Source organism: Oncorhynchus mykiss, chromosome 21 (genome assembly GCF_057628025.1).
Source record: "Oncorhynchus mykiss isolate SJ-2025 chromosome 21, ASM5762802v1, whole genome shotgun sequence".
Classification (NCBI taxonomy): Eukaryota; Metazoa; Chordata; class Actinopteri; order Salmoniformes; family Salmonidae; genus Oncorhynchus; species Oncorhynchus mykiss.
This window is the reverse complement of record NC_143042.1, coordinates 58,142,501-58,165,587: the sequence shown is the minus strand read 5'-3', so window position 1 is coordinate 58,165,587 and position 23,087 is coordinate 58,142,501. Positions and strand designations below refer to the sequence as shown.

General features: G+C 51.7%; 1 protein-coding gene across 1 annotated transcript in view; it reads left to right on the top strand.

Moving 5' to 3' along the window:
• The window catches only part of LOC118942980 (phosphatidylinositol 4,5-bisphosphate 3-kinase catalytic subunit alpha isoform), a 150,089-nt gene that overhangs the window by 126,001 nt on the left and 1,001 nt on the right, over positions 1-23,087 (top strand). Inside the window, exons 22-25 of the mRNA XM_036958414.2 lie at positions 11,369-11,539; positions 17,897-18,014; positions 19,199-19,350; positions 19,432-19,594. Coding sequence (XP_036814309.1) covers positions 11,369-11,539; positions 17,897-18,014; positions 19,199-19,350; positions 19,432-19,594 — 604 coding nt within the window. The remainder of the gene's footprint in view (positions 1-11,368; positions 11,540-17,896; positions 18,015-19,198; positions 19,351-19,431; positions 19,595-23,087) is intronic.

Below are 23,087 nucleotides of genomic sequence, written 5' to 3'. Positions count from 1 at the left end.
ACAGGGTGGTCTGCTGGTCAAAGACAGCAGTGGGGTACAGGGTGGTCTGCTGCTGGTTCCAGCCAGCAGTGGGATACAGGGTGGTCTGCTGCTGGTTCCAGCCAGTGGGATGCAGGGTGGTCTGCTGCTGGTTAACACAGTGGGATACAGGGTGGTCTGCTGCTGGTTAACATAGTGGGATACAAGATGGTCTGCTGCTGGTTAACACAGTGGGGTACAGGGTGGTCTCCTGGTTAAAGACAGCAGTGAGATGCAGGGTGGTCTGCTGCTGGTTAAAGACAGTGGGATACAGGGTGGTCTGCTGGTTAAAGCCAGCAGTGGGATACAGGGTGGTCTGCTGCTGGTTAAAGACAGTGGGATAGAGGGTGGTCTGCTGGTTAAAGCCAGCAATGGGATACAGGGTGGTCTGCTGGTTAAAGACCGTGGGATACAGGGTGGTCTGCTGGTCAAAGCCAGCAGTGGGATACAGGGTGGTCTGCTGCTAGTTAAAGCCAGCAGTGGGATACAGGGTGGTCTGCTGCTAGTTAAAGCCAGCAGTGGGATACAGGGTGGTCTGCTGCTAAAGACAGTGGGATACAGGGTGGTCTGCTGGTTAAAGACAGTGGGATACAGGGTGGTCTGCTGCTAGTTAAAGCCAGCAGTGGGATACAGGGTGATGTGCTGCTGGTTAACACAGTGGGATACAGGGTGGTCTGCTGCTGGTTAAAGCCAGCAGTGGGATGCAGGGTGGTCTGCTGGTGGTTAAAGCCAGTGGGATACAGGGTGGTCTGCTGGTTAAAGACAGCAGTGGGATGCAGGGTGGTCTGCTTCTGGTTAACACAGTGGGATACAGGGTGGTCTGCTGCTGGTTAACACAGTGGGATACAGGGTGGTCTGCTGGTTAAAGACAGCAGTGGGATGCAGGGTGGTCTGCTGCTGGTTAAAGACAGCAGTGGGATGCAGGGTGGTCTGCTGGTGGTTAACACAGTGGGATGCAGGGTGGTCTGCTGGTTAAAGCCAGCATTGGAATGCAGGGTGGTCTGCTGGTTAACACTGTGGGATGCAGGGTGGTCTGCTGGTTAAAGCCAGCAGTGGGATGCAGGGTGGTCTGCTGGTTAAAGCCAGCAGTGGGATACTGGGTGGTCTGCTGCTGGTTAAAGACAGTGGGATGCAGGGTGGTCTGCTGCTGGTTAAAGACAGCAGTGGGATGCAGGGTGGTCTGCTGCTGGTTAAAGCCAGCAGTGGGATACAGGGTGGTCTGCTGGTTAAAGCCAGTGGGATACAGGGTGGTCTGCTGCTGGTTAAAACCTGTGGGATACAGGGTGGTCTGCTGGTTGAAGCCAGTGGGATACAGGGTGGTCTGCTGGTTAAAGACAGCAGTGGGATACAGGGTGGTCTGCTGGTTAAAGACAGCAGTGGGATACAGGTTGGTCTGCTGGTTAAAGCCAGTGGGATACAGGGTGGTCTGCTGCTGGTTAAAGCCTGTGGGATACAGGGTGGTCTGCTGGTTAAAGCCAGTGGGATACAGGGTGGTCTGCTGGTTAAAGACAGCAGTGGGATACAGGGTGGTCTGCTGGTTAAAGACAGCAGTGGGATACAGGGTGGTCTGCTGCTGGTTAAATCCAGCAGTTTAACCATCAGTGGGATACAGGGTGGTCTGCTGGTTAAAGACAGCAGTGGGATACAGGGTGGTCTGCTGGTTAAAGACAGCAGTGGGATACAGGGTGGTCTGCTGGTTAAAGACAGCAGTGGGATACAGGGTGCTCTGCTGGTTAAAGACAGCAGTGGGATACAGGGTGGTCTGCTGGTTAAAGACAGCAGTGGGATACAGGGTGGTCTGCTGGTTAAAGACAGCAGTGGGATACAGGGTGGTCTGCTGGTTAAAGACAGCAGTGGGGTACAGGGTGGTCTGCTGCTGGTTAAAGACAGTGGGATAGAGGGTGGTCTGCTGGTTAAAGCCAGCAATGGAATACAGGGTGGTCTGCTGGTTAAAGACAGTGGGATACAGGGTGGTCTGCTGGTCAAAGACAGCAGTGGGGTACAGGGTGGTCTGCTGCTGGTTCCAGCCAGCAGTGGGATACAGGGTGGTCTGCTGCTGGTTAAAGCCTGTGGGATACAGGGTGGTCTGCTGGTTAAAGCCAGTGGGATACAGGGTGGTCTGCTGGTTAAAGACAGCAGTGGGATACAGGGTGGTCTGCTGGTTAAAGACAGCAGTGGGATACAGGGTGGTCTGCTGCTGGTTAAATCCAGCAGTTTAACCATCAGTGGGATACAGGGTGGTCTGCTGGTTAAAGACAGCAGTGGGATACAGGGTGGTCTGCTGGTTAAAGACAGCAGTGGGATACAGGGTGGTCTGCTGGTTAAAGACAGCAGTGGGATACAGGGTGCTCTGCTGGTTAAAGACAGCAGTGGGATACAGGGTGGTCTGCTGGTTAAAGACAGCAGTGGGATACAGGGTGGTCTGCTGGTTAAAGACAGCAGTGGGATACAGGGTGGTCTGCTGGTTAAAGACAGCAGTGGGGTACAGGGTGGTCTGCTGCTGGTTAAAGACAGTGGGATAGAGGGTGGTCTGCTGGTTAAAGCCAGCAATGGGATACAGGGTGGTCTGCTGGTTAAAGACAGTGGGATACAGGGTGGTCTGCTGGTCAAAGACAGCAGTGGGGTACAGGGTGGTCTGCTGCTGGTTCCAGCCAGTGGGATGCAGGGTGGTCTGCTGCTGGTTAACACAGTGGGATACAGGGTGGTCTGCTGCTGGTTAACATAGTGGGATACAGGATGGTCTGCTGCTGGTTAACACAGTGGGATGCAGGGTGGTCTGCTGCTGGTTAACATAGTGGGGTACAGGGTGGTCTGCTGGTTAAAGACAGCAGTGAGATGCAGGGTGGTCTGCTGCTGGTTAAAGACAGTGGGATACAGGGTGGTCTGCTGGTTAAAGACAGTGGGATACAGGGTGGTCTGCTGCTAGTTAAAGCCAGCAGTGGGATACAGGGTGATGTGCTGCTGGTTAACACAGTGGGATACAGGGTGGTCTGCTGCTGGTTAAAGCCAGCAGTGGGATGCAGGGTGGTCTGCTGGTGGTTAAAGCCAGTGGGATACAGGGTGGTCTGCTGGTTAAAGACAGCAGTGGGATGCAGGGTGGTCTGCTTCTGGTTAACACAGTGGGATACAGGGTGGTCTGCTGCTGGTTAACACAGTGGGATACAGGGTGGTCTGCTGGTTAAAGACAGCAGTGGGATGCAGGGTGGTCTGCTGCTGGTTAAAGACAGCAGTGGGATGCAGGGTGGTCTGCTGGTGGTTAACACAGTGGGATGCAGGGTGGTCTGCTGGTTAAAGCCAGCATTGGAATGCAGGGTGGTCTGCTGGTTAACACTGTGGGATGCAGGGTGGTCTGCTGGTTAAAGCCAGCAGTGGGATGCAGGGTGGTCTGCTGGTTAAAGCCAGCAGTGGGATACTGGGTGGTCTGCTGCTGGTTAAAGACAGTGGGATGCAGGGTGGTCTGCTGCTGGTTAAAGACAGCAGTGGGATGCAGGGTGGTCTGCTGCTGGTTAAAGCCAGCAGTGGGATACAGGGTGGTCTGCTGGTTAAAGCCAGTGGGATACAGGGTGGTCTGCTGCTGGTTAAAACCTGTGGGATACAGGGTGGTCTGCTGGTTGAAGCCAGTGGGATACAGGGTGGTCTGCTGGTTAAAGACAGCAGTGGGATACAGGGTGGTCTGCTGGTTAAAGACAGCAGTGGGATACAGGTTGGTCTGCTGGTTAAAGCCAGTGGGATACAGGGTGGTCTGCTGCTGGTTAAAGCCTGTGGGATACAGGGTGGTCTGCTGGTTAAAGCCAGTGGGATACAGGGTGGTCTGCTGGTTAAAGACAGCAGTGGGATACAGGGTGGTCTGCTGGTTAAAGACAGCAGTGGGATACAGGGTGGTCTGCTGCTGGTTAAATCCAGCAGTTTAACCATCAGTGGGATACAGGGTGGTCTGCTGGTTAAAGACAGCAGTGGGATACAGGGTGGTCTGCTGGTTAAAGACAGCAGTGGGATACAGGGTGGTCTGCTGGTTAAAGACAGCAGTGGGATACAGGGTGCTCTGCTGGTTAAAGACAGCAGTGGGATACAGGGTGGTCTGCTGGTTAAAGACAGCAGTGGGATACAGGGTGGTCTGCTGGTTAAAGACAGCAGTGGGATACAGGGTGGTCTGCTGGTTAAAGACAGCAGTGGGGTACAGGGTGGTCTGCTGCTGGTTAAAGACAGTGGGATAGAGGGTGGTCTGCTGGTTAAAGCCAGCAATGGAATACAGGGTGGTCTGCTGGTTAAAGACAGTGGGATACAGGGTGGTCTGCTGGTCAAAGACAGCAGTGGGGTACAGGGTGGTCTGCTGCTGGTTCCAGCCAGCAGTGGGATACAGGGTGGTCTGCTGCTGGTTAAAGCCTGTGGGATACAGGGTGGTCTGCTGGTTAAAGCCAGTGGGATACAGGGTGGTCTGCTGGTTAAAGACAGCAGTGGGATACAGGGTGGTCTGCTGGTTAAAGACAGCAGTGGGATACAGGGTGGTCTGCTGCTGGTTAAATCCAGCAGTTTAACCATCAGTGGGATACAGGGTGGTCTGCTGGTTAAAGACAGCAGTGGGATACAGGGTGGTCTGCTGGTTAAAGACAGCAGTGGGATACAGGGTGGTCTGCTGGTTAAAGACAGCAGTGGGATACAGGGTGCTCTGCTGGTTAAAGACAGCAGTGGGATACAGGGTGGTCTGCTGGTTAAAGACAGCAGTGGGATACAGGGTGGTCTGCTGGTTAAAGACAGCAGTGGGATACAGGGTGGTCTGCTGGTTAAAGACAGCAGTGGGGTACAGGGTGGTCTGCTGCTGGTTAAAGACAGTGGGATAGAGGGTGGTCTGCTGGTTAAAGCCAGCAATGGGATACAGGGTGGTCTGCTGGTTAAAGACAGTGGGATACAGGGTGGTCTGCTGGTCAAAGACAGCAGTGGGGTACAGGGTGGTCTGCTGCTGGTTCCAGCCAGCAGTGGGATACAGGGTGGTCTGCTGCTGGTTCCAGCCAGTGGGATGCAGGGTGGTCTGCTGCTGGTTAACACAGTGGGATACAGGGTGGTCTGCTGCTGGTTAACATAGTGGGATACAGGATGGTCTGCTGCTGGTTAACACAGTGGGATGCAGGGTGGTCTGCTGCTGGTTAACATAGTGGGGTACAGGGTGGTCTGCTGGTTAAAGACAGCAGTGAGATGCAGGGTGGTCTGCTGCTGGTTAAAGACAGTGGGATACAGGGTGGTCTGCTGGTTAAAGCCAGCAGTGGGATACAGGGTGGTCTGCTGCTGGTTAAAGACAGTGGGATAGAGGGTGGTCTGCTGGTTAAAGACAGCAATGGGATACAGGGTGGTCTGCTGGTTAAAGACAGTGGGATACAGGGTGGTCTGCTGGTCAAAGCCAGCAGTGGGATACAGGGTGGTCTGCTGCTAGTTAAAGCCAGCAGTGGGATACAGGGTGGTCTGCTGCTAGTTAAAGCCAGCAGTGGGATACAGGGTGGTCTGCTGGTTAAAGACAGTGGGATACAGGGTGGTCTGCTGCTGGTTAAAGACAGTGGGATGCAGGGTGGTCTGCTGCTGGTTAAAGACAGCAGTGGGATGCAGGGTGGTCTGCTGCTGGTTAAAGACAGCAGTGGGATGCAGGGTGGTCTGCTGCTGGTTAAAGCCAGTGGGATACAGGGTGGTCTGCTGGTTAAAGACAGCAGTGGGATGCAGGGTGGTCTGCTGCTGGTTAAAGCCAGCAGTGGGATACAGGGTGGTCTGCTGGTTAAAGACAGCAGTGGGATACAGGGTGGTCTGCTGGTTAAAGACAGCAGTGGGATACAGGTTGGTCTGCTGGTTAAAGCCAGTGGGATACAGGGTGGTCTGCTGCTGGTTAAAGCCTGTGGGATACAGGGTGGTCTGCTGGTTAAAGCCAGTGGGATACAGGGTGGTCTGCTGGTTAAAGACAGCAGTGGGATACAGGGTGGTCTGCTGGTTAAAGACAGCAGTGGGATACAGGGTGGTCTGCTGCTGGTTAAATCCAGCAGTTTAACCATCAGTGGGATACAGGGTGGTCTGCTGGTTAAAGACAGCAGTGGGATACAGGGTGGTCTGCTGGTTAAAGACAGCAGTGGGATACAGGGTGCTCTGCTGGTTAAAGACAGCAGTGGGATACAGGGTGGTCTGCTGGTTAAAGACAGCAGTGGGATACAGGGTGGTCTGCTGGTTAAAGACAGCAGTGGGATACAGGGTGGTCTGCTGGTTAAAGACAGCAGTGGGGTACAGGGTGGTCTGCTGCTGGTTAAAGACAGTGGGATAGAGGGTGGTCTGCTGGTTAAAGCCAGCAATGGAATACAGGGTGGTCTGCTGGTTAAAGACAGTGGGATACAGGGTGGTCTGCTGGTCAAAGACAGCAGTGGGGTACAGGGTGGTCTGCTGCTGGTTCCAGCCAGCAGTGGGATACAGGGTGGTCTGCTGCTGGTTAAAGCCTGTGGGATACAGGGTGGTCTGCTGGTTAAAGCCAGTGGGATACAGGGTGGTCTGCTGGTTAAAGACAGCAGTGGGATACAGGGTGGTCTGCTGGTTAAAGACAGCAGTGGGATACAGGGTGGTCTGCTGCTGGTTAAATCCAGCAGTTTAACCATCAGTGGGATACAGGGTGGTCTGCTGGTTAAAGACAGCAGTGGGATACAGGGTGGTCTGCTGGTTAAAGACAGCAGTGGGATACAGGGTGGTCTGCTGGTTAAAGACAGCAGTGGGATACAGGGTGCTCTGCTGGTTAAAGACAGCAGTGGGATACAGGGTGGTCTGCTGGTTAAAGACAGCAGTGGGATACAGGGTGGTCTGCTGGTTAAAGACAGCAGTGGGATACAGGGTGGTCTGCTGGTTAAAGACAGCAGTGGGGTACAGGGTGGTCTGCTGCTGGTTAAAGACAGTGGGATAGAGGGTGGTCTGCTGGTTAAAGCCAGCAATGGGATACAGGGTGGTCTGCTGGTTAAAGACAGTGGGATACAGGGTGGTCTGCTGGTCAAAGACAGCAGTGGGGTACAGGGTGGTCTGCTGCTGGTTCCAGCCAGCAGTGGGATACAGGGTGGTCTGCTGCTGGTTCCAGCCAGTGGGATGCAGGGTGGTCTGCTGCTGGTTAACACAGTGGGATACAGGGTGGTCTGCTGCTGGTTAACATAGTGGGATACAGGATGGTCTGCTGCTGGTTAACACAGTGGGATGCAGGGTGGTCTGCTGCTGGTTAACATAGTGGGGTACAGGGTGGTCTGCTGGTTAAAGACAGCAGTGAGATGCAGGGTGGTCTGCTGCTGGTTAAAGACAGTGGGATACAGGGTGGTCTGCTGGTTAAAGCCAGCAGTGGGATACAGGGTGGTCTGCTGCTGGTTAAAGACAGTGGGATAGAGGGTGGTCTGCTGGTTAAAGACAGCAATGGGATACAGGGTGGTCTGCTGGTTAAAGACAGTGGGATACAGGGTGGTCTGCTGGTCAAAGCCAGCAGTGGGATACAGGGTGGTCTGCTGCTAGTTAAAGCCAGCAGTGGGATACAGGGTGGTCTGCTGCTAGTTAAAGCCAGCAGTGGGATACAGGGTGGTCTGCTGGTTAAAGACAGTGGGATACAGGGTGGTCTGCTGCTGGTTAAAGACAGTGGGATGCAGGGTGGTCTGCTGCTGGTTAAAGACAGCAGTGGGATGCAGGGTGGTCTGCTGCTGGTTAAAGACAGCAGTGGGATGCAGGGTGGTCTGCTGCTGGTTAAAGCCAGTGGGATACAGGGTGGTCTGCTGGTTAAAGACAGCAGTGGGATGCAGGGTGGTCTGCTGCTGGTTAAAGCCAGCAGTGGGATACAGGGTGGTCTGCTGGTTAAAGACAGCAGTGGGATACAGGGTGGTCTGCTGGTTAAAGACAGCAGTGGGATACAGGTTGGTCTGCTGGTTAAAGCCAGTGGGATACAGGGTGGTCTGCTGCTGGTTAAAGCCTGTGGGATACAGGGTGGTCTGCTGGTTAAAGCCAGTGGGATACAGGGTGGTCTGCTGGTTAAAGACAGCAGTGGGATACAGGGTGGTCTGCTGGTTAAAGACAGCAGTGGGATACAGGGTGGTCTGCTGCTGGTTAAATCCAGCAGTTTAACCATCAGTGGGATACAGGGTGGTCTGCTGGTTAAAGACAGCAGTGGGATACAGGGTGGTCTGCTGGTTAAAGACAGCAGTGGGATACAGGGTGGTCTGCTGGTTAAAGACAGCAGTGGGATACAGGGTGCTCTGCTGGTTAAAGACAGCAGTGGGATACAGGGTGGTCTGCTGGTTAAAGACAGCAGTGGGGTACAGGGTGGTCTGCTGCTGGTTAAAGACAGTGGGATAGAGGGTGGTCTGCTGGTTAAAGCCAGCAATGGGATACAGGGTGGTCTGCTGGTTAAAGACAGTGGGATACAGGGTGGTCTGCTGGTCAAAGACAGCAGTGGGGTACAGGGTGGTCTGCTGCTGGTTCCAGCCAGCAGTGGGATACAGGGTGGTCTGCTGCTGGTTCCAGCCAGTGGGATGCAGGGTGGTCTGCTGCTGGTTAACACAGTGGGATACAGGGTGGTCTGCTGCTGGTTAACATAGTGGGATACAGGATGGTCTGCTGCTGGTTAACACAGTGGGATGCAGGGTGGTCTGCTGCTGGTTAACATAGTGGGGTACAGGGTGGTCTGCTGGTTAAAGACAGCAGTGAGATGCAGGGTGGTCTGCTGCTGGTTAAAGACAGTGGGATACAGGGTGGTCTGCTGGTTAAAGCCAGCAGTGGGATACAGGGTGGTCTGCTGCTGGTTAAAGACAGTGGGATAGAGGGTGGTCTGCTGGTTAAAGCCAGCAATGGGATACAGGGTGGTCTGCTGGTTAAAGACAGTGGGATACAGGGTGGTCTGCTGGTCAAAGCCAGCAGTGGGATACAGGGTGGTCTGCTGCTAGTTAAAGCCAGCAGTGGGATACAGGGTGGTCTGCTGCTAGTTAAAGCCAGCAGTGGGATACAGGGTGGTCTGCTGGTTAAAGACAGTGGGATACAGGGTGGTCTGCAGGTTAAAGACAGTGGGATACAGGGTGGTCTGCTGCTAGTTAAAGCCAGCAGTGGGATACAGGGTGATGTGCTGCTGGTTAACACAGTGGGATACTGGGTGGTCTGCTGCTGGTTAAAGCCAGCAGTGGGATGCAGGGTTGTCTGCTGGTGGTTAAAGCCAGTGGGATACAGGGTGGTCTGCTGGTTAAAGACAGCAGTGGGATGCAGGGTGGTCTGCTGCTGGTTAACACAGTGGGATACAGGGTGGTCTGCTGGTTAAAGACAGCAGTGGGATGCAGGGTGGTCTGCTGCTGGTTAAAGACAGCAGTGGGATGCAGGGTGGTCTGCTGGTGGTTAACACAGTGGGATGCAGGGTGGTCTGCTGGTTAAAGCCAGCATTGGAATGCAGGGTGGTCTGCTGGTTAACACCGTGGGATGCAGGGTGGTCTGCTGGTTAAAGCCAGCAGTGGGATGCAGGGTGGTCTGCTGGTTAAAGCCAGCAGTGGGATACTGGGTGGTCTGCTGCTGGTTAAAGACAGTGGGATGCAGGGTGGTCTGCTGCTGGTTAAAGACAGCAGTGGGATGCAGGGTGGTCTGCTGCTGGTTAAAGACAGCAGTGGGATGCAGGGTGGTCTGCTGCTGGTTAAAGCCAGTGGGATACAGGGTGGTCTGCTGGTTAAAGACAGCAGTGGGATGCAGGGTGGTCTGCTGCTGGTTAACACAGTGGGATACAGGGTGGTCTGCTGCTGGTTAACACAGTGGGATACAGGGTGGTCTGCTGGTTAAAGACAGCAGTGGGATGCAGGGTGGTCTGCTGCTGGTTAAAGACAGCAGTGGGATGCAGGGTGGTCTGCTGGTTAAAGACAGCAGTGGGGTACAGGGTGGTCTGCTGGTTAAAGACAGCAGTGGGGTACAGGGTGGTCTGCTGGTTAAAGCCAGCAGTGGGGTACAGGGTGGTCTGCTGGTTAAAGCCAGCGGTGGGGTACAGGGTGGTCTGCTGGTTAAAGCCAGCAGTAGGGTACAGGGTGGTCTGCTGCTGGTTAAAGCCAGTGGGATACAGGGTGGTCTGCTGGTTAACATAGTGGGGTGCAGGGTGGTCTGCTGCTGGTTAACATAGTGGGATACAGGGTGGTCTGCTGCTGGTTAAAGCCAGTGGGATGCAGGGTGGTCTGCTGCTGGTTCACATAGTGGGGTACAGGGTGGTCTGCTGCTGGTTAACACAGTGGGGTACAGGGTGGTCTGCTGCTGGTTAACACAGTGGGGTACAGGGTGGTCTGCTGGTGGTTAACATAGTGGGATACAGGGTGATCTGCTGCTGGTTAACATAGTGAGGTACAGGGTGGTCTGCTGCTGGTTAACACAGTGGGCTACAGGGTGGTCTGCTGCTGGTTAAAGCCAGTGGGATGCACGGTGGTCTGCTGCTGGTTAACATAGTGGGATGCAGGGTGGTCTGCTGCTGGTTAACACAGTGGGGTCCAGGGTGGTCTGTTGCTGGTTAACACAGTGGGGTACAGGGTGGTCTGCTGGTGGTTAACATAGTGGGATACAGGGTGGTCTGCTGCTGGTTAACATAGTGAGGTACAGGGTGGTCTGCTGCTGGTTAACACAGTGGGCTACAGGGTGGTCTGCTGCTGGTTAAAGACAGCAGTGGGATGCAGGGTGGTCTGCTGCTGGTTAAAGCCAGCAGTGGGGTACAGGGTGGTCTGCTGCTGGTTAAAGCCAGCACTGGGATACAGGGTGGTCTGCTGCTGGTTAACATAGTGGGGTACAGGTGGTCTGCTTCTGGTTAACATAGTGGGATACAGGGTGGTCTGCTGCTGGTTAACATAGTGGGGTACAGGGTGGTCTGCTGCTGGTTAAAATAGTGGGGTACAGGGTGGTCTGCTGCTGGTTAACATAGTGGGGTACAGGGTGGTCTGCTGGTTAACACAGTTGGATACAGGGTGGTCTGCTGGTTAACATAGTGGGATACAGGGTGGTCTGCTGCTGGTTCTAGATGGTCCGGTGTTTTCATTGTTGGAGTTATTGGACAATTTTATAAAATTATTTGTATCCAGAGAGCCAGCTGTTTCATCCTGTAGTCATTTAGAGTGACTGAAGCTCTAACAGTTTGTGTGTTTGTGTGTGTGTGTGTGTGTGTGTGTGTGTGTGTGTGTGTGTGTGTGTGTGTGTGTGTGTGTGTGTGTGTGTGTGTGTGTTGTACACAAGTGTTAAACTTCAGGGTGTAGACCTACTGAAACATTGATCAGAGGGAGGAGGGTAACCCCTCCCTACAGGATGTTACCGTATGGCTGTCTGTCTATAGGGGACTGTGTGTTGACCTCTATTTAACCCCTCCCTACAGGATGTTACCGTATGGCTGTCTGTCTATAGGGGACTGTGTGGGGCTGATAGAGGTTGTGAAGAACAGCTACACCATCATGCAGATCCAGTGTAAAGGAGGCCTGAAGGGGGCGCTGCAGTTCAACAGCCACACACTGCACCACTGGATCAAGGACAAGAACAGAGGAGAGGGGTGGGTAGAGGTCACCTGTCTGTCTGTTACACCTGTCTGTCTGTTACACCTGTCTGTCCGTTACACCTGTCTGTCCGTTACACCTGTCTGTCTGTCTGTTACACCTGTCTGTCTGTTACACCTGTCTGTCCGTTACACCTGTCTGTCTGTTACACCTGTCTGTCTGTTACACCTGTCTGTCTGTCTGTTACACCTGTCTGTCTGTTACACCTGTCTGTCCGTTACACCTGTCTGTCTGTTACACCTGTCTGTCTGTCTGTCTGTTACACCTGTCTGTCTGTTACACCTGTCTGTTACACCTGTCTGTCTGTTTCACCTGTCTGTCTGTTTGTTACACCTGTCTCTCTTCCTGTTACACCTGTATGTCTGTTTCACCTGTCTGTCTGTTACACCTGTTTGTCTTCCTGTTACACCTGTCTGTCTGTCTGTTACACCTGTCTGTCTTCCTGTTACACCCCTCTGTCTGTTACACCTGTCTGTCTTCCTGTTTCACCTGTCTGTCTTCCTGTTACACCTGTCTGTCTGTTACACCTGTCTGTCTGTTACAGACAGGTAGCCTAGTGGCGGCAGGGTAGCCTAGTGGTTAGAGCGTTGGACTAGTAACCGGAAGGTTGCAAGTTCAAACCCCCGAGCTGACAAGGACAAATCTGTTGTTCTGCCCCTGAACAGGCAGTTAACCCACTAGGCCGTCATTGAAAATAAGAATTTGTTCTTAACTGACTTGCCTAGTTAAATAAAGGTACAAAATAAATAAACACCTGTCTGTCTTCCTGTTACACCTGTCTGTCTGTTTCACCTGTCTGTTTCACCTGTCTGTCTGTCTAACTATCTGTCTGTTTCACCTGTCTGTCTGTCTAACTATCTGTCTGTTTCACCTGTCTGTCTGTTTCACCTGCCTCTGTTACACAGTGAATTAAAAGCCTATTCACTCCCAGATACCTGTAACCCTATTCACTCCCAGATAGACCTGTAACCCTATTCACTCCCAGGTAGACCTGTAACCCTATTCACTCCCAGATAGACCTGTAACCGTATTCACTACCAGATAGACCTGTAACCCTATTCACTCCCAGATACCTATTCACTCCCAGGTATGACAGAGTGATTGACCTGTAACCCTATTCACTCCCAGGTATGACAGAGTGATTGACCTGTAACCCTATTCACTCCCAGATAGACCTGTAACCCTATTCACTCCCAGATAGACCTGTAACCCTATTCACTCCCAGATAGACCTGTAACACTATTCACTCCCAGATAGACCTGTAACCCTATTCACTCCCAGGTATGACCTGTAACCCTATTCACTCCCAGGTAGACCTGTAACCCTATTCACTCCCAGGTATGACAGAGTGATTGACCTGTAACCCTATTCACTCCCAGATAGACCTGTAACCCTATTCACTCCCAGATAGACCTGTAACCCTATTCACTCCCAGGTAGACCTGTAACCCTATTCACTCCCAAATAGACCTGTAACCCTATTCACTCCCAGATAGACCTGTAACCCTATTCATTCCCAGGTATGACAGAGTGATTGACCTGTAACCCTATTCATACCCAGATTGACCTGTAACCCTATTCATTCCCAGATTGACCTGTAACCCTATTCATTCCCAGATTGACCTGTAACCCTATTCATTCCCAGGTGTGACAGAGTGATTGACCTGTAACCCTATTCATTCCCAGATTAACCTGTAACCCTATTCATTCCCAGGTGTGACAGAGTGATTGACCTGTAACCCTATTCATTCCCAGGTATGACAGAGTGATTGACCTGTAACCCTATTCATTCCCAGGTGTGACAGAGTGATTGACCTGTAACCCTATTCATTCCCAGATAGACCTGTAACCCTATTCATTCCCAGATTGACCTGTAACCCTATTCATACCCAGGTGTGACAGAGTGATTGACCTGTAACCCTATTCATTCCCAGATAGACCTGTAACCCTATTCACTCCCAGGTATGACAGAGTGATTGACCTGTAACCCTATTCACTACCAGGTAGACCTGTAGCCCTATTAGCTCCCAGATAGACCTGTAACCCTATTCACTCCCAGGTATGACAGAGTGATTGACCTTTAACTCTATTCACTCCCAGATATACCTGTAACCCTATTCACTCCCAGATAGACCTGTAACCCTATTCACTCCTAGATAGACCTGTAACCCTATTCACTCCCAGGTAGACCTGTAACCCTATTCACTCCCAGGTAGACCTGTAACCCTATTCGCTCCCAGATAGACCTGTAAACCTATTCACTCCCAGGTATGACCTGTAACCCTATTCACTCCCAGGTAGACCTGTAACCCTATTCACTCCCAGGTATGACAGAGTGATTGACCTGTAACCCTAATCATTCCCAGGTATGACAGAGTGATTGGCCTGTAACCCTATTCAGTCCCAGATAGACCTGTAACCCTATTCACTCCCAGGTAGACCTGTAACCCTATTCACTCCCAGACAGACCTGTAACCCTATTCACTCCCAAATAGACCTGTAACCTTATTCACTCCCAGATAGACCTGTAACCCTATTGACTCCCAGATAGACCTGTAACCCTATTCACTCCCAGATAGACCTGTAACCCTATTCACTCCCAGGTATGACAGAGTGATTGACCTGTAACCCTATTCACTACCAGGTAGACCTGTAGCCCTGTTAGCTCCCAGATAGACCTGTAACCCTATTCACTCCCAGGTATGACAGAGTGATTGACCTTTAACCCTATTCACTCCCAGATAGACCTGTAACCCTAATCACTCCCAGATATACCTGTAACCCTATTCACTATCAGGTAGGCCTGTAACCCTATTAGCTCCCAGATAGACCTGTAACCCTATTCACTCCCAGGTAGACCTGTAACCCTATTCGCTCCCAGATAGACCTTTAACCCTATTCACTCCCAGGTATGACCTGTAACCCTATTCACTCCCAGGTATACCTGTAACCCTATTCACTCCCAGGTATGACAGAGTGATTGACCTGTAACCCTAATCATTCCCAGGTATGACAGAGTGATTGACCTGTAACCCTATTCAGTCCCAGATAGACCTGTAACCCTATTCACTCCCAGGTAGACCTGTAACCCCATTCACTCCCAGACAGACCTGTAACCCTATTCATTCCCAAATAGACCTGTAACCTTATTCACTCCCAGATAGACCTGTAACCCTATTCACTCCCAGATAGACCTGTAACCCTATTCATTCCCAGATTGACCTGTAACCCTATTCATACCCAGGTGTGACAGAGTGATTGACCTGTAACCCTATTCATTCCCAGGTTTGACAGATTGATTGACCTGTAACCCTATTCACTCCCAGATAGACCTGTAACCCTATTCACTCCCAGGTAGACCTGTAACCCTATTCACTCCCAGATAGACCTGTAACCCTATTCACTCCTAGATAGACCTATAACCCTATTCACTCGCAGATAGACCTGTAACCCTATTCACTCCCAGGTATGACCTGTAACCCTATTCACTCCCAGGTAGACCTGTAACCCTATTCACTCCCAGGTATGACAGAGTGATTGACCTGTAACCCTATTCAGTCCCAGATAGACCTGTAACCCTATTCACTCCCAGGTAGACCTGTAACCCTATTCACTCCCAGACAGACCTGTAACCCTATTCACTCCCAAATAGACCTGTAACCTTATTCACTCCCAGATAGACCTGTAACCCTATTCACTCCCGGGTAGACCTGTAACCCTATTCACTCCCAGATAGACCTGTAACCCTATTCACTCCCAGATAGACCTGTAACCCTATTCATTCCCAGGTATGACAGAGTGATAGACATGTAACCCTATTCATTCCCAGGTGTGACAGAGTGATTGACCTGTAACCCTATTCATACCCAGATTGACCTGTAACCCTATTCATTCCCAGATTGACCTGTAACCCTATTCATTCCCAGGTGTGACACAGTGATTGACCTGTAACCCTATTCATTCACAGATTAACCTGTAACCCTATTCATTCCCAGGTGTGACAGAGTGATTGACCTGTAACCCTATTCATTCCCAGGTGTGACAGAGTGATTGACCTGTAACCCTATTCATTCCCAGATAGACCTGTAACCCTATTCATTCCCAGATTGACCTGTAACCCTATTCATTCCCAGGTATGACAGAGTGATTGACCTGTAACCCTATTCATTCCCAGGTGTTACAGAGTGATTGACCTGTAACCCTATTCATTCCCAGATTGACCTGTAACCCTATTCATTCCCAGATTGACCTGTAACCCTATTCATTCCCAGGTGTGACAGAGTGATTGACCTGTATCCCTATTCATTCCCAGATTGACCTGTAACCCTATTCATTCCCAGATTGACCTGTAACCCTATTCATTCCCAGGTATGACAGAGTGATTGACCTGTAACCCTATTCATTCCCAGGTGTTACAGAGTGATTGACCTGTAACCCTATTCATTCCCTGATTGACCTGTAACCCTATTCATTCCCAGATTGACCTGTAACCCTATTCATTCCCAGATTGACCTGTAACCCTATTCACTCCCAAATTGACCTGTAACCCTATTCATTCCCAGGTGTGACAGAGTGATTGACCTGTAACCCTATTCATTCCCAGGTGTGACAGAGTGATTGACCTGTAACCCTATTCATTCCCAGATAGACCTGTAACCCTATTTATTCCCAGATTGACCTGTAACCCTACTCATTCTCAGATTGACCTGTAACCCTGTTCACTCCCAGATTGACCTGTAACCCTATTCACTCCCAGTTGTAACAGTGTGATTGACCTGTAACCCCATTCATTCCCAGGTGTGACAGAGTGATTGACCTGTAACCCTATTCATTCCCAGATTGACCTGTAACCCTATTCATTCCCAGATTGACTTGTAACCCCATTCATTCCCAGATTGACCTGTAACCCTATTCATTCCCAGATTGACCTGTAACGCTGTTCACTCCCAGATTGACCTGTAACCCTATTCACTCCCAGTAGTAACAGTGTGATTGACCTGTAACCCCATTCATTCCCAGGTGTGACAGAGTGATTGACCTGTAACCCTATTCATTCACAGATTGACCTGTAACCCTATTCATTCCCAGGTGTGACAGAGTGATTGACCTGTAACCCTATTCATTCACAGATAGACCTGTAACCCTATTCACTCCCAGGTGTGGCAGAGTGATTGACCTGTAACCCTATTCATTCACAGATAGACCTGTAACCCTATTCATTCCCAGGTGTGGCAGAGTGATTTACCTGTAACCCTATTCATTCCCAGATTGATCTGTAACCCTATTCATTCCCAGATTGATCTGTAACCCTATTCACTCCCAGATTGACCTGTAACCCTATTCATTCCCAGATTGATCTGTAACCCTATTCATTCCCAGATTGACCTGTAATCCTATTCATTCCCAGATTGACCTGTAATCCTATTCATTCCCAGATTGATCTGTAACCCTATTCATTCCCAGATTGACCTGTAACCCTATTCACTCCCAAATTGACCTGTAACCCTATTCATTCCCAGGTGTGACAGAGTGATTGACCTGTAACCCTATTCATTCCCAGGTGTGACAGAGTGATTGACCTGTAACCCTATTCATTCCCAGATTGACCTGTAACCCTATTGATTCCCAGATTGACTTGTAACCCCATTCATTCCCAAATTGACCTGTAACCCTATTCATTCCCAGATAGACCTGTAACCCTATTCATTCCCAGGTGTGACAGAGTGATTGACCTGTAACCCTATTCACTCCCAGATATACCTGTAACCCTATTCATTCCCAGGTGTGAGAGTGATTGACCTGTAACCCTATTCATTCCCAGATAGACCTGTAACCCTATTCATTCCCAGATAGACCTGTAACCCTATTCATTCCCAGGTGTGACAGAGTGATTGACCTGTAACCCTATTCATTCCCAGGTGTGACAGAGTGATTGACCTGTAACCCTATTCATTCCCAGGTGTGAGAGTGATTGACCTGTAACCCTATTCATTCCCAGATAGACCTGTAACCCTATTCATTCCCAGATAGACCTGTAACCCTATTCATTCCCAGGTGTGACAGAGTGATTGACCTGTAACCCTATTCACTCCCAGAGAGACCTGTAACCCTATTCATTCCCAGGTGTGAGAGTGATTGACCTGTAACCCTATTCATTCCCAGATAGACCTGTAACCCTATTCATTCCCAGATAGACCTGTAACCCTATTCATTCCCAGGTGTGAGAGTGATTGACCTGTAACCCTATTCATTCCCAGATAGACCTGTAACCCTATTCATTCCCAGATAGACCTGTAACCCTATTCATTCCCAGGTGTGACAGAGTGATTGACCTGTAACCCTATTCATTCCCAGGTATGACCGAGCGATTGACCTGTTCACCAGGTCCTGTGCAGGCTACTGCGTAGCCACCTTCATCCTGGGTATTGGAGACAGACACAACTCCAACATCATGGTTAAGGAGAACGGACAGGTAACACACATACCATCTATCTGAAGAAATGAACCAATAGGTAACTCTGATTTTTTATTTTCCATCTTCTCTCCCTCTCCATCCTCTCCATCCGCTCCCTCCATCCTATCTCTCTGTCTCCATCCTCTCTCTCTCCCTCCTCTCCATCCACTCCCTCCATCCTATCTCTCTCCCTCTCCATCCTCTCTCTCTCCCTCTCCATCCTTTCCCTCTCCATCCACTCCCTCCATCCTCTCTCTCTGTCTCCATCCTCTCTCTCTCTCACTCTCCATCCACTCCCTCCATCCTCTCTCTCTGTCTCCATCCGCTGTCTCCATCCTCTCTCTCTCCCTCTCCATCCGCTCCCTCCATCATCTCTCTCTGCCTCCATCCTCTCGCTCTCCCTCTGCTCCCTCCATCTCCATCCTCTCTCTCCCTCTCCATCCTCTCTCTCTGTCTCCATCCGCTCCATCCATCCTCTCTCTCCCTATCCATCCTCTCCATCCACTCCCTCTGTCTCCATCCTCTCTCTCTCCCTCTCCATCCGCTCCCTCCATCCTCTCTCTCTCTCTCCCTCTCCATCCTCACCCTCCCTCTCCATCCTCTCCATCCTCTCTCTCTGTCTCCATCTGCTCCATCCATCCTCTCTCTCCCTCTCCATCCTCTCTCTCCCTCTCCATCCTCTCTCTTTGTATTCATCCGCTCCATCCATCCTCTCCCTATCCATCCTCTCCATCCTCTCTCTCTCCCTCTCCATCCTCTCCATCCACTCCCTCTGTCTCCATCCTCTCTCTCTCCCTCTCCATCCGCTCCCTCCATCATCTCTCTCTGCCTCCATCCTCTCGCTCTCCCTCCATCTCCCTCTGTCTCCATCCTCTCTCTCCCTCTCCATCCTCTCTCTCTGTCTCCATCCGCTCCATCCATCCTCTCTCTCCCTATCCATCCTCTCCATCCACTCCCTCTGTCTCCATCCTCTCTCTCTCCCTCTCTATCCACTCCCTCCATCCTCTCTCTCTCCCTCTCCATCCTCTCCCTCCATCCACTCCCTCCATCCTCTTTCTCTGTCTCCATCCTCTCTCTCTCTCACTCTCCATCCACTCCCTCCATCCTCTCTCTCCCTCTCCATCCGCTCCCTCCCTCCATCTCTCTCTGTCTCCATCATCTCTCTCTCCCTCTCCATCCACCCCCCCCCCCCCCCCCCCTAGCTGTTCCATATAGACTTTGGCCACTTCCTGGATCATAAGAAGAAGAAGTTTGGCTATAAGAGAGAGAGAGTTCCCTTCGTTCTGACACAAGACTTCCTGATTGTCATCAGTAAGGGAGTCCAGGAGTGTACCAAGACCAAAGAGTTTGAGAGGTACAACATACACCGTACACATACAAACAGTACACACACAGAGAACACACCCCCTGTTAACCCCACCCCCCTTCCCCACAGGTTCCAGGAGATGTGTTACAAGGCGTACCTATCCATCCGACAGCATGCCTCTCTGTTCATCAACCTGTTCTCCCTGTTGCTGGGCTGTGGCATGCCTGAACTACAGTCCTTTGATGACATTGCTTACCTGAGGAAGACCCTCGCTCTGGAGAAGAGCCAACAGGTAATACAGAACCCCTGACCCCTGACCGTACCTGAGGAAGACCCTCGCTCTGGAGAAGAGCCAACAGGTAGTACAGAACCCCTGACCCCTAACCGTACCTGAGGAAGACCCTCGCTCTGGAGAAGAGCCAACAGGTAATACAGAACCCCTGACACCTGACCCTACCTGAGGAAGACCCTCGCTCTGGAGAAGAGCCAACAGGTAATACAGAACCCCTGCTGACCCCTAACCGTACCTGAGGAAGACCCTCGCTCTGGAGAAGAGCCAAAAGGTAATACAGAACCCCTGACCCCTAACCGTACCTGAGGAAGACCCTCGCTCTGGAGAAGAGCCAACAGGTAATACAGAACCCCTGACCCCTAACCGTACCTGAGGAAGACCCTCGCTCTGGAGAAGAGCCAACAGGTAGTACAGAACCCCTGACCCTACCTGAGGAAGACCCTCACTCTGGAGAAGAGCCAACAGGTAGTATAGAACCCCTGACCCTACCTGAGGAAGACCCTCACTCTGGAGAAGAGCCAACAGGTAGTATAGAACCCCTGACCCTACCTGAGGAAGACCCTCGCTCTGGAGAAGAGCCAACAGGTAATACAGAACCCCTGACCCCTGACCGTACCTGAGGAAGACCCTCGCTCTGGAGAAGAGCCAACAGGTAATACAGAACCCCTGACCCCTAACCGTACCTGAGGAAAACCCTCGCTCTGGAGAAGAGCCAACAGGTAATACAGAACCCCTGACCCCTAACCGTACCTGAGGAAGACCCTCGCTCTGGAGAAGAGCCAACAGGTAATACAGAACCCCTGACCCCTAACCGTACCTGAGGAAGACCCTCGCTCTGGAGAAGAGCCAACAGGTAATACAGAACCCCTGACCCCTGACCGTACCTGAGGAAGACCCTCGCTCTGGAGAAGAGCAAACAGGTAATACAGAACTCCTGACCCCTAACCGTACCTGAGGAAGACCCTCGCTCTGGAGAAGAGCCAACAGGTAATACAGAACCCCTGACCCCTAACCGTACCTGAGGAAGACCCTCGCTCTGGATAAGAGCCAACAGGTAGTATAGAACCCCTGACCCTACCTGAGGAAGACCCTCGCTCTGGAGAAGAGCCAACAGGTAATACAGAACCCCTGACCCCTAACCCCTAACCGTACCTGAGGAAGACCCTCACTCTGGATAAGAGCCAACAGGTAGTATAGAACCCCTGACCCTACCTGAGGAAGACCCTCGCTCTGGAGAAGAGCCAACAGGTAATACAGAACCCCTGACCCCTGACCGTACCTGAGGAAGACCCTCGCTCTGGAGAAGAGCCAACAGGTAATACAGAACCCCTGACCCCTGACCGTACCTGAGGAAGACCCTCGCTCTGGAGAAGAGCCAACAGGTAATACAGAACCCCTGACCCCTGACCGTACCTGAGGAAGACCCTCGCTCTGGAGAAGAGCCAACAGGTAATACAGAACCCCTGACCCCTGACCGTACCTGAGGAAGACCCTCGCTCTGGAGAAGAGCAAACAGGTAATACAGAACTCCTGACCCCTAACCGTACCTGAGGAAGACCCTCGCTATGGAGAAGAGCCAACAGGTAATACAGAACCCCTGACCCCTAACCGTACCTGAGGAAGACCCTCGCTCTGGATAAGAGCCAACAGGTAGTATAGAACCCCTGACCCTACCTGAGGAAGACCCTCGCTCTGGAGAAGAGCCAACAGGTAGTACAGAACCCCTGACCCCTAACCGTACCTGAGGAAGACCCTCGCTCTGGAGAAGAGCCAACAGGTAATACAGAACCCCTGACCCCTAACCGTACCTGAGGAAGACCCTCGCTCTGGAGAAGAGCCAACAGGTAATACAGAACCCCTGACCCCTAACCGTACCTGAGGATGGACCCTCGCTCTGGAGAAGAGCCAACAGGCAGTACAGAATCCCTGACCCCTGACCCTATCTGAGGAAAACCCTCGCTCTGTAGACGAGCTAACAGGCAGTACAGAACCCCTAACCCCTAACCGTACCAGAGGAAAACCCTCACTCTGTAGACGAGCCAACAGTCAGTACAGAATCCCTGACACTATCTGAGGAAAACCCTCGCTCTGTAGACGAGCCAACAGTCAGTACAGAATCCCTGGACCTATCTGAGGAAAACCCTCGCTCTGCAGACGAGCCAACAGATAATTTAAAAAAACTGACCCCTGACCCTACCTGAGGAAGACCCTGTTCCATGGGGATTCAAATGAGAGCCTGGACTTCCCAGACTTCTGCGTGGTTTTCTGTTATGCCTGATAATGAATTGCACCCACCTGGTGTCCCAGGTCTAAATCAGTCCCTGATTAGAGGGGAATCACCCACCTGGTGTCCCAGGTCTAAATCAGTCCCTGATTAGAGGGGAATCGCCCACCTGGTGTCTCAGGTCTAAATCAGTCCCTGATTAGAGGGGAATCACCCACCTGGTGTCCCAGGTCTAAATCAGTCCCTGATTAGAGGGGAATCACCCACCTGGTGTCCCAGGTCTAAATCAGCCCCTGATTAGAGGGGAATCACCCACCTGGTGTCCCAGGTCTATATCAGTCCCCGATTAGAGGGGAATCACCCACCTGGTGTCCCAGGTCTATATCAGTCCCCGATTAGAGGGGAACCACCCACCTGGTGTCCCAGGTCTAAATCAGCCCCTGATTAGAGGGGAATCACCCACCTGGTGTCCCAGGTCTATATCAGTCCCCGATTAGAGGGGAATCACCCACCTGGTGTCCCAGGTCTAAACTAGACCCTGATTAGAGGGGAATCACCCACCTGGTGTCCCAGGTCTAAACCAGTCCCTGATTAGAGGGGAATCACCCACCTGGTTCCCCAGGTCTAAACCAGTCCCTGATTAGAGGGGAATCACCCACCTGGTGTCCCAGGTCTAAATCAGACCCTGATTAGAGGGGAATCACCCACCTGGTGTCCCAGGTCTAAATCAGTCCCTGATTAGAGGGGAATCACCCACCTGGTGTCCCAGGTCTAAACCAGTCCCTGATTAGAGGGGAATCACCCACCTGGTGTCCCAGGTCTAAATCAGTCCCTGATTAGAGGGGAATCACCCACCTGGTGTCCCAGGTCTAAATCAGTCCCTGATTAGAGGGGAATCACCCACCTGGTGTCCCAGGTCTAAATCAGCCCCTGATTAGAGGGGAATCACCCACCTGGTGTCCCAGGTCTAAATCAGTCCCCGATTAGAGGGGAATCACCCACCTGGTGTCCCAGGTCTATATCAGTCCCCGATTAGAGGGGAATCATCCACCTGGTGTCCCAGGTCTAAATCAGTCCCTGATTAGAGGGGAATCACCCACCTGGTGTCCCAGGTCTAAATCAGTCCCTGATTAGAGGGGAATCACCCACCTGGTGTCCCAGGTCTAAATCAGCCCCTGATTAGAGGGGAATCACCCACCTGGTGTCCCAGGTCTAAATCAGTCCCCGATTAGAGGGGAATCACCCACCTGGTGTCCCAGGTCTATATCA